This window comes from Poecilia reticulata, chromosome 17 (assembly GCF_904066995.2).
Source record: "Poecilia reticulata chromosome 17, P_reticulata-male-v2, whole genome shotgun sequence".
In the NCBI taxonomy this organism is placed as follows: domain Eukaryota; kingdom Metazoa; phylum Chordata; class Actinopteri; order Cyprinodontiformes; family Poeciliidae; genus Poecilia; species Poecilia reticulata.
The window spans coordinates 35,001-45,000 of record NC_088846.1 but is presented as its reverse complement, the minus strand read 5'-3'; the positions used below and the strand labels follow the sequence as shown (position 1 = coordinate 45,000).

The 10,000-nt window shown below is 59.7% G+C and overlaps 1 protein-coding gene across 1 annotated transcript; it reads right to left on the bottom strand.

Moving 5' to 3' along the window:
* Positions 1-3,182: 3,182 nt before the first annotated feature.
* LOC145548126 (uncharacterized) lies at positions 3,183-6,270 on the bottom strand. The gene is made up of 3 exons (XM_081598807.1): positions 4,193-6,270; positions 3,870-4,118; positions 3,183-3,798 (listed from the first exon to the last, which is right to left on the bottom strand). The coding sequence occupies exons 1-3, from the start codon at positions 5,528-5,530 to the stop codon at positions 3,511-3,513; spliced, it is 1,875 nt and encodes a 624-aa protein (XP_081454933.1). The 5' UTR covers positions 5,531-6,270; the 3' UTR covers positions 3,183-3,510.
* Positions 6,271-10,000: the final 3,730 nt, after the last annotated feature.

Genomic DNA, 10,000 nt, shown 5'->3' with positions numbered 1-10,000 from the left:
TGCGCCTAAGCGGGCCCGGGGGGGGGGGCGAGTAGGCGGTCGGAAGGCCCGGAACCCGCTCATGCCGTACACCGTTGGATCCGGGCGCTCCGGGGATTACTAGGGTGGCCTCCGTTTCGCTCCAGGACCTTCCTGCGGTCGTCTATGGGTCTTTAACCGTCTACCGGAAGTCGGGTCAAAAGTACCCTTTCCCGCGGTCCAAACGACCGGCACTGGCACCATCGTGCTCCTGGGATGCCCCTGGTTCGGGTGGTGTCACTCCCGGAGGCCTGGACGAAAGTCCGGTTCCCTAGGCCGGTTCTCTGTCGAGGGTCTCACCCTCGCTCATCCCGCTCAGCCCCGCCCGACGCGAGTATCTTCATCGGCTGCTGCAACATCATCATCCTCAGCGCCACTGTCATCTGCCTTACCAGGGTCCCGAAACACGACCCCAGACCCCGAACGCGCGTTCGGACCCGGGCATGTCATACACCGTTGGAACCGGGCGAGTCCCAGGAGTGCGCTGGTGGTGTCCGATTTGCTCCAGGACCTTCCTACGATTTTTAACGAATTTTTAAGCGTTTCGCGGAAAAGCGGTCCAAAAAACGGCGAAAAATGCACTTTTTCGGTAAAAACGCACCAGGGGCCGATAGTCCGGACTCCGGGGAACAGCCCCGTGCCCTCCGTTTCCTTCTACCGCAAAGAACCACTGAGATATTAGCACCGGAAGGTCCGGTGCACACTAAAATGTCCGGTCTTTTTTTACTTTCACTTTCGCCCATGAAACTCGCCGAGGGTATTTCGTCACCTTACCCGGCAAAACACTGCCGGAACGATATGAGAAGAGAGTTAGAAAAGAGGGACTTAGAGGAAAAATGGCAAAGTGAGGCGGCACAAAGTTATATTTTCGGAAACCTGGATGTCTGGCGACCCCATCTAAGCGGGTTTCATCCCTCTTTTCCCCCATTTTAGTGCATTTTGAGCGGTTTTAAAAAAAAAAGTCTGCTTTTTCTCTGGAGAACCGGGGCTTTGGCCGATATGTCTCAGATTTGGCAGGTGAGTCTGCTGGGTCCTTCCGACGGGCCTGGAGGTTCTCTGGCTTGCCCCGGAGCTCCGTGGAAGGCAGGACAGAGCGGCAAGGACACCCTGGGCCCAGGCCGAAGGCGGTGTGCTCTGAGCGGACTCCGGTCCGCCCAGGGTCCCGCTGGAGGTCCTGGAGCTCCAGTGGATGTCTCCCATGCACACTTACACACACACAACCGACCGAACAGCACACGTGGCCTGCCATGGAGGGCCCCCGCCGGCCCTGGTGCTCTCAAGCACTGGCGCTTCGGCGAAGGGTTCCTCCAGCCTTGCAGGCTCGCCTCTAGACCCGGGTACTGACAGTCTGTGGTACGGTACAAATGTGGCCTGCCATGAAGGGCTCTCGCCGGCCCTGGTGCTCTGAAGCATCGGCGCTTCGGCGAAGGGTTCCTTCAGCCTTGCAGGCTCGTCTCCTGACCCGTGCAGACGCGGGTCTGGAGGCATGTATGCCCGACCCACCCGCTCCAGCCCGCGGTCGTCCCATCGGTAGCGAGACCGAGACGTCCCGTCTGTCCCAGCCGTCTTTCACTGGTCCATCGCCGGTCGGTTCCAGTTGGGTATCGTTTGGGGGTGGAACCGGCCTCCGCAAGCGGCGGTGGCTCCAGGAGATCATAGAGTTTCTCAAACCCTGACGACGCACGACCTTTCGAGATGCATGCCCCGCGCCTCGGAGCCGGAAGTCGGCGGGCTCTCCTCCGGATAAAGCGCGCACCCACGCGGTGCGTCGCCGGAGCAACCTTCCGTCACCGGCCTGCCTAGTAGCATATGCTTGTCTAAAAGATTGAGCCACTGAGAGACCAGAGCTGCTGCGGCGTTGGGTTGCGGGGCCTTGAGTGAGGCCCCGCTCTCGGCGCGTGGCTCTTGTTGGCTCTCGGTGGCTACATAACTAATTGCTGGGTCGAGGTTCTTGGGGGGGGGAGCGCCGCGGGGAAACGGGGCCGGCCAGTCCTCAGGGTCTGGCCGGGGCCGGCCACGCCGCTTCGGCGGTTGTGGTTCGACCTGAGCCCCCGTCTCCCTCACACCGCTTTTCCCCCCTCCCCCGTACTTGATAGCAGATCCTCGGCGCGGGGGTCTCGGCGGCCGGATGTCGCGTCCGGGCGGGAGCGGCGGAGCCTCGGCTCCGTCCGTCTTCCGGCCCGCCGCGGCGCACGACCGTTCTCCGCGCCGGGCTCCGGCCCGCGGCTGTGATCTTCCCGCCCCATTTAACTGTTTGGGGGGTGGGATTTGTATCTGTCGCGGACCGGCTCCACCGACTTAGTCCGGGGCCGACCACCCGCCGAAGGCGCCCTCCGGCGCCGCCCGGCAGCCTCTGCTCCAAAGCGCTCGTAACCGTCGCTCCGACCCCGAAGGGCTTCGCGGGGCCGGACGGCGGAGCGAGCGTTGGAGGTTGCGTCGGGGCGGCGCCGAGCGCACGGCGAACCTACGGTGACGGCCCCAAACTCGGAACCGAAAACCCACAGCGCGGGGACGCGGCGCAGCCCTGGCCGCTCTCCGTGCGCCGGCTGGTACCCAACTCTCCCCTCTCCTACGGAGAGGGCACGGGGGGTTCAATGACTCGCCTCGGCGGCGGACCTTCGCCCTGTCGGGCGGGGGCCCTCGGCGAGTCGAGCGCCAGTCGGTCGCTTTTGTCAAACCCACATTCTCTGAGCTTTCCCTGAACAGACACACAAAAGCTCTTAGCGATGGATCACTCTGCCAGTGGTGAAGAGAAGTTCAGACCGTCGTGAGAGAGGGGTACCCACTGACATTCAAGAGATTCCCCCCCTCGATCCAATCCTTTTTGTCGGCCGACCTCCGGGGCCCCCACGAAAGGACCGTTGCCATACCAGGGGCACGAACTTCCTCCGGTTCCCAGGCGAGGGTGCAGGCCTCAGCTCGCCCCCCACAACCCTTCGGTTCCCGGTTCTCTCTCCCTTCCCGGTTCTCTGACCCTTCAGAGGCGATTGGGGGCCAGCGCCGGTCATCCGTGACCGGTGTGGGCCTGCCACACTCCGGTGTGGCAGACCTCGGCCCCCCTTCCCTCCCTTGGTCTGGTTTGATCCTGCCCCACTAGGGGCACGAGCTTCCAGGCCCTGTGTGCTGGGGGGTTGGGGTCCGAGGAGGGGGACCACAGTATGTGTGCGCAGGTTCGGCCGGTGCCTTGCTGGTTACGGTTCTCTGACCCTCCAGGATGGAGAGGGGGCTGGCCGGCCTCTCGAGGCCGGCCAGGGCCCGTCACGCTCGGGCGTGTGGCGGGCCTGTCCCCTCTCCTGCCAGTCTCTGGGTCATCAGACCTCTCCAGGGGCACGAACTTCCAGGGCCTGCGTACTTCTGGGGCCGATGAGGTGTGTTTCAGTGTGGCTTCACTTACTCGTCTGGAGGGCCTGGTTGTATGGTTCTCTCTGCCCGTAGGTTTTCCCCAAAACACCCCAATAATAAAGCAGATTTAGCGGTAAACATTTAAATTCTTTATTGAATAGTTCCAGTGGGTGGCTCCGTCTCTGTAGCACTGCTTGATGGAGCCAGATCCCCCGAGGAGTCACCATCCGTAGCCAGTCCACTCCCAGGACTAGCGTCCCTGGATCTTCCAGAGCTCGGAGAGGATTGGGGTGCTGTGGCTCGGTCGAACGCGTTCCGGATGTCAGCCAATTGCTCCGCGGTGAGATGGTTGGCATAGTACCGGTCAGCGGTCCTCGTGTCATGACACATGACCCTAGACAGTTTTCCCCTCACTTCGGTCCCATGGGTGTCCCTGGCCTGTGGAGAACCAGAAAATAAATTTAAAAAAGAAAAGCGGGTGAGTTTAGAGCCGTTAATGGATCACTCACGTGGGTCGCAACCGCTGTTCTTAGGTCGGTTACCGTGGGACGCCCCGGAAGTCCCATTGAGCTCCATGCACACGCCGCGTATCTGCTTAGCCGTCTTATACGCGTCTGTTGTGCGCTGAAAAACAGCAGCTTGCAGCGTGGGTCCAGCGTCCGGCGGACACCCATCCAACGTACGAACCATCCGAACTCGGCATGGCTCAAGAACAGCTGGGCAGCGCCGAACGCACGGTTCGTCTTGTGCCTCCTCACCTGAGGAGAGATCAGATTAGATTAGATTAGCTTCCCATGCCCGTCCCCCAGGTCTGGTTCTACCAGAAACTTACATTAATCACAAAGCCCGGGGCGCCTTCCTGGGCTTCATCAATCGCTTCCTGGAGCTCGTCGGCAGTCATGTTTGTCAAGACCCCTGCTCTGTGACCATAGACCGCAGAGAGATAGCAAGCTAGGTAACCATAGAACTGGTTCCGCAACTGGATGGTTGGCTGGTTCTCCAGCTTTCTTAGGAGGGAAGGGATGGTCGTCCTGGCCAGGGTCTTGCAGGTTCTCAGCTGGGTTCTAGTGATGGTCCGCCTTTCTTTGGAGCGCTTAACTTCGATCTGGTGGAGGGTGACCTCGGTTGCTATTTGGAGGAGGTCAGCCTTGACCGCTCTGCTGACGGCGGTGATCTGTCTCCGGGTCAGCCTGCATTCCCGCGGGGGTGTAGCGGCAAAGTAATCCATGAACTGGGACAGGTTCACCAGGTAAACTTTAACAGTCGTTATGGCTCTTTCCTTCAGCTTCAGTGCCTGTGGGAAGGCGTGGACCCGCTCCACGTCGTCCAGGAACCTCCAGGTGGGGTTGACATGCCTGCCGTGTGCAACAAATGAGAGAAAGCTACGGACCCGACCCAGCTTGGAGCGTGCGTTCATCCGGTGCTGTGCGCTCGGCAGGGCACCCCGCAGATCTGAATGGAACTCTTCAAGGTAGCGCTCCACGGGTGGTGGAAACTTCCTTGGAGCAAATGGCAGCAGGGCAAGTCCTCTGACTGGCCTTGTGGAGGTTGATGTTGCCGGGGAATCAGAGTCGGTCTGGCCCGGCGGAGAAGCTGCAGGAGACGGGGCTCCGGTGGCTGCAGGTGAACCATGCGGAGAAGCTGCAGGAGACGGGGCTCCGGTGGCTGCAGGTGAACCAGGCGGAGAAGCAGAAGCAGGCATGGTGACAGCATGAGGAGAAGAGTCTGTACTTGAAAGCGGCCGTGGTACCCTGCGTTGTGTGGGGCCAGGAGACGACGACACGTCTGCGTCCTCTCCCTGCGACTCTGGAGCTCTGCTGTTCGGGTCTTGGGCGTCCAGGCCGGATGCCAGCGGCGGGGTCGGATCCGTGGAGCGAAGCTCTGCGATGGCGCGGAGAGTTGAACGCCACTGAAGCTGGAGAAGGAGGTCGCTTAACACCTGTGGCTCGAGGCGGTTGTGAACCCTGGATAGGTGTCTGTCCACCCTTGGACCAGAGTATCCGCAAGCCCTGACTGGGCAGCTCATCCCACGGATGTTCACCCGTCTGTGGGCGAAGGCTACTAGTATCTTCCGTTCAACAGGGTTTAAAATGCAATGAAAACGCTCTAAATGCTTGGGCAGCTGAGCAAACTTGCCTTGGCAGACGGGGCAGCGTGGTTGTTGGGGCATCTGGACACACGTCCTGCAGTAGAAACGTCCGGCAGAAGCGTTGTTGTCCGGAGAAGTTTGCAGCAGCGAGGGTGGAACGGGCAGCTGGGTCCTATTGAGCCTGATTGCGAGGCGGCGGCAGCGGCAGCAGCAGCAGCAGGCGGGCAGGGCGCTGATTGCGCGATTGCCCCCAGCTGCTCTGGCTGCTCTGAAAGCTCTATGCCTTACCAGGGGCACGAAACAGTTAATCTGTCTTTAAACACCTTATGCGAAAAAACACTACCTGAATGAGGATAAAGGAAAGTCTGAAAAGTGGGTGATAGACAAAAAAATGACAAAGTGTTCCCAACACTTAGAAATATTTTCAGACACCAGAAAAATGACAAAGTGTTAGTGGTGAATGGAGCCAGGGCCGCGAGTGGTGAATGGAGCCAGGGCCGCGAGTGGTTAATGGAGCCAGGGCCGCGAGTGGTGAATGGAGCCAGGGCCGCGAGTGGTGAATGGAGCCAGGGCCGCGAGTGGTGAATGGAGCCAGGGCCGCGAGTGGTGAATGGAGCCAGGGCCGCGAGTGGTGAATGGAGCCAGGGCCGCGAGTGGTGAATGGAGCCAGGGCCGCGAGTGGTGAATGGAGCCAGGGCCGCGAGTGGTTAATGGAGCCAGGGCCGCGAGTGGTGAATGGAGCCAGGGCCGCGAGTGGTGAATGGAGCCAGGGCCGCGAGTGGTGAATGGAGCCAGGGCCGCGAGTGGTGAATGGAGCCAGGGCCGCGGGTTAGGGTTAGGGTAGGGTTATGGTAACTGGAAATAAAACCGCGTGGCATTACCACTTAACGTGGTCCCACAGAGCTGAAACTTCGTGGGGGTGTTCAGTCCGACCCCATGGACCGTATGCCACCGCTTGTTCAATCCAGGCACGCCCCCGTGGGGTCGATCCGGACCCCCCCATTTCTAAAAACGGCACCGGCCCCCCAGCAAGAACCGTAGTAGCTGGAGCTATAAAAATCGGTACGTTTAAAGAGCTAGACGAGATCGCAAAGCCTGCCAAGCCGCTTCGCGATCGGATCAAAATTGCCCTGTCAGCGCCCGTTAACAGCGGGGCAATTTCACAGTTAAACCTATGGAGAAACCCAACTTTTTTTACCAGAATCTAAGTCCTGCTGCCTTACCAGGGGCACGAACTTCCAGGGCCTGCGGGCTACTGGGTTTAGTCCGAGGAGGGGTGCTTAAGTGTGGGTTCACATACTCGTGTGGAGAGCCTGGTTCTATCGGGGTTGGGGGGGTTCCAAGACTGTGTCTGACCCCGGAGCCAAGTCTGGGTGTGGGCCTGGAGGTCAAGGCTATGTGGAGTTCCATGCAGCCTGGATGTCTCTGCCTGGATGTCTGTGCCTGGATGTCCCAGCCTGGTTCTGCAGGCCTGGATGTCTCTGCCTGGATGTCTGTGCCTGGTTATGCAGGCCTGGATGTCTCTGCCTGGATGTCTGTGCCTGGTTCTGCAGGCCTGGATGTCTCTGCCTGGATGTCTGTGCCTGGATGTCCAGGCCTGGATGTCTGTGCCTGGTTCTGCAGGCCTGGATGTCCCAGCCTGGTTCTGCAGGCCTGGATGTCTCTGCCTGGATGTCTGTGCCTGGATGTCCAGGCCTGGATGTCTGTGCCTGGTTCTGCAGGCCTGGATGTCTCTGCCTGGATGTCTGTGCCTGGATGTCTGTGCCTGGTTCTGCAGGCCTGGATGTCTCTGCCTGGATGTCTGTGCATGGTTCTGCAGGCCTGGATGTCCCAGCCTGGTTCTGCAGGCCTGGATGTCTGTGCCTGGATGTCTGTGCATGGTTCTGCAGGCCTGGATGTCTCTGCCTGGATGTCTGTGCCTGGATGTCTGTGCCTGGTTCTGCAGGCCTGGATGTCTCTGCCTGGATGTCTGTGCATGGTTCTGCAGGCCTGGATGTCCCAGCCTGGTTCTGCAGGCCTGGATGTCTGTGCCTGGATGTCTGTGCATGGTTCTGCAGGCCTGGATGTCCCAGCCTGGTTCTGCAGGCCTGGATGTCTGTGCCTGGATGTCTGTGCATGGTTCTGCAGGCCTGGATGTCCCAGCCTGGTTCTGCAGGCCTGTATGTCTGTGCCTGGATGTCCCAGCCTGGTTCTGCAGGCCTGGATGTCCCAGCCTGGTTCTGCAGGCCTGGATGTCTGTGCCTGGATGTCCCAGCCTGGTTCTGCAGGCCTGGATGTCCCAGCCTGGTTCTGCAGGCCTGGATGTCCCAGCCTGATTCTGCAGGCCTGTATGTCTGTGCCTGGATGTCTGTGCCTGGTTCTGCAGGCCTGGATGTCCCAGCCTGGTTCTGCAGGCCTGGATGTCTGTGCATGGTTCTGCAGGCCTGGATGTCTGTGCCTGGATGTCTGTGCATGGTTCTGCAGGCCTGGATGTCTGTGCATGGATGTCTGTGCCTGGATGTCCCAGCCTGGTTCTGCAGGCCTGGATGTCTCTGCCTGGATGTCTGTGCATGGTTCTGCAGGCCTGGATGTCTGTGCCTGGATGTCTGTGCATGGTTCTGCAGGCCTGGATGTCTGTGCCTGGATGTCCCAGCCTGGTTCTGCAGGCCTGGATGTCTGTGCATGGTTCTGCAGGCCTGGATGTCTGTGCATGGTTCTGCAGGCCTGGATGTCTGTGCATGGTTCTGCAGGCCTGGATGTCTGTGCCTGGATGTCTGTGCCTGGTTCTGCAGGCCTGGATGTCTCTGCCTGGATGTCTGTGCCTGGATGTCTGTGCCTGGTTCTGCAGGCCTGGATGTCTGTGCCTGGATGTCTGTGCCTGGTTCTGCAGGCCTGGATGTCTCTGCCTGGATGTCCCAGCCTGGTTCTGCAGGCCTGGATGTCTGTGCCTGGTTCTGCAGGCCTGGATGTCTCTGCCTGGATGTCCCAGCCTGGTTCTGCAGGCCTGGATGTCTCTGTTGCTCCAGGCCCGGATTTCAAATTCGTACGGAACCTAGGCAAACTATATACTGGAAGAACCGGGCGAGTCCCAGGAGTGCCCCGGTGGTCTCCGATTTCGCCTAGGACGTTCCCCCGATTTTTAACGAATTTTTAAGCGATTTGCGCCTAAGCGGGCCCGGGGGGGGGGCGAGTAGGCGGTCCGGAAGGCCCGGAACCCGCTCATGCCGTACACCGTTGGATCCGGGCCGCTCCGGGGATTACTAGGGTGGCCTCCGTTTCGCTCCAGGACCTTCCTGCGGTCGTCTATGGGTGTTTAACCGTCTACCGGAAGTCGGGTCAAAAGTACCCTTTCCCGCGGTCCAAACGAACCGGGACTGGCACCATCGTGCTCCTGGGATGCCCCCGGTTCGGGTGATGTCACTCCCGGAGGCCTGGACCAAAGTCCCGGTCCCCTAGGCCCGGTTCTCTGTCGAGGGTCTCAGCCCTCGCTCATCCCCCGCTCAGCCCCGCCCGACGCGAGTATCTTCATCGGCTGCTCCAACATCATCATCCTCAGCGCCACTGTCATGTGCCTTACCAGGGTCCCGAAACACGACCCAGACCCCGAACGCTTGTTCGGATCCGGACATGTCATACATCGTTGGAACCGGACGAGTCCCAGGAGTGCGCTGGTGGTGTCCGATTTGCTCCAGGACCTTCCTACGATTTTTAACGAATTTTTAAGTGATTTTCGCCAAAGCGGTCCCATTCGGTCCCCCGAAAAAGCGGTCAAAACGGACGGGAACCCTGGCATGTCATACACCGTTGGAACCGGGCGAGTCCCAGGAGTGCGCTGGTGGTGTCCGATTTGCTCCAGGACCTTCCTACGATTTTTAACGAATTTTTAAGCGTTTCGCGGAAAAGCGGTCCAAAAAACGGCGAAAAATGCACTTTTTCGGTAAAAACGCACCATGGCCCGATAGTCCGGACTCCGGGGAACAGCCCCGTGCCCTCCGTTTCCTTCTACCGCAAAGAACGACCGAGATATTAGCACCGGAAGGTCCGGTGCACACTAAAATGTCCGGTCTTTTTTTACTTTCACTTTCGCCCATGAAACTCGGCCGAGGGTATTACGTCACCTTACCCGTCAAAACACCGCCGGAACGATATCAGGAGAGAGTTGGAAAAGAGGGACTTAGAAGAAAAATGGCAAAGTGAGGTCTTAGAAAATTATATTTTCGGAAACCTGGATGTCTGGCGAGCCTATCTAAGCAGGTTTCAGCCCTCTTTTCCCCCATTTTAGTGCATTTTGAGCGGTTTTAAAAAAAAAAGTCTGCCTTTTCTCTGGAGAACCGGGGCTTTGGCCGACATGTCTCAGATTTGGCCGGTGAGTCTGCTGGGTCCTTCCGACGGGCCTGGAGGTTCTCTGGCTCGCCCCGGAGCTCTGTGGAAGGCAGGACAGAGCGGCAAGGACACCCTGGGCCCAGGCCGAAGGCGGTGTGCTCTGAGCGGACTCCGGTCCGCCCGGGGTCCCGCTGGAGGTCCTGGAGCTCCAGTGGATGTCTCCCATGCACACTTACACACACACACAAC

Excerpts from the sequence above, each read along its gene's own strand:
- LOC145548126 (XM_081598807.1), bottom strand. The coding sequence starts at position 5,530 with ATGCCCCAACAACCACGCTGCCCCGTCTGCCAAGGCAAGTTTGCTCAG. Across the intron at positions 4,119-4,192 it reads CCCCGGGCTTTGTGATTAAT|GTGAGGAGGCACAAGACGAA; the intron begins GTAAGTTTCTGG and ends ATCTCTCCTCAG. Across the intron at positions 3,799-3,869 it reads GAACAGCGGTTGCGACCCAC|GCCAGGGACACCCATGGGAC; the intron begins GTGAGTGATCCA and ends GGTTCTCCACAG.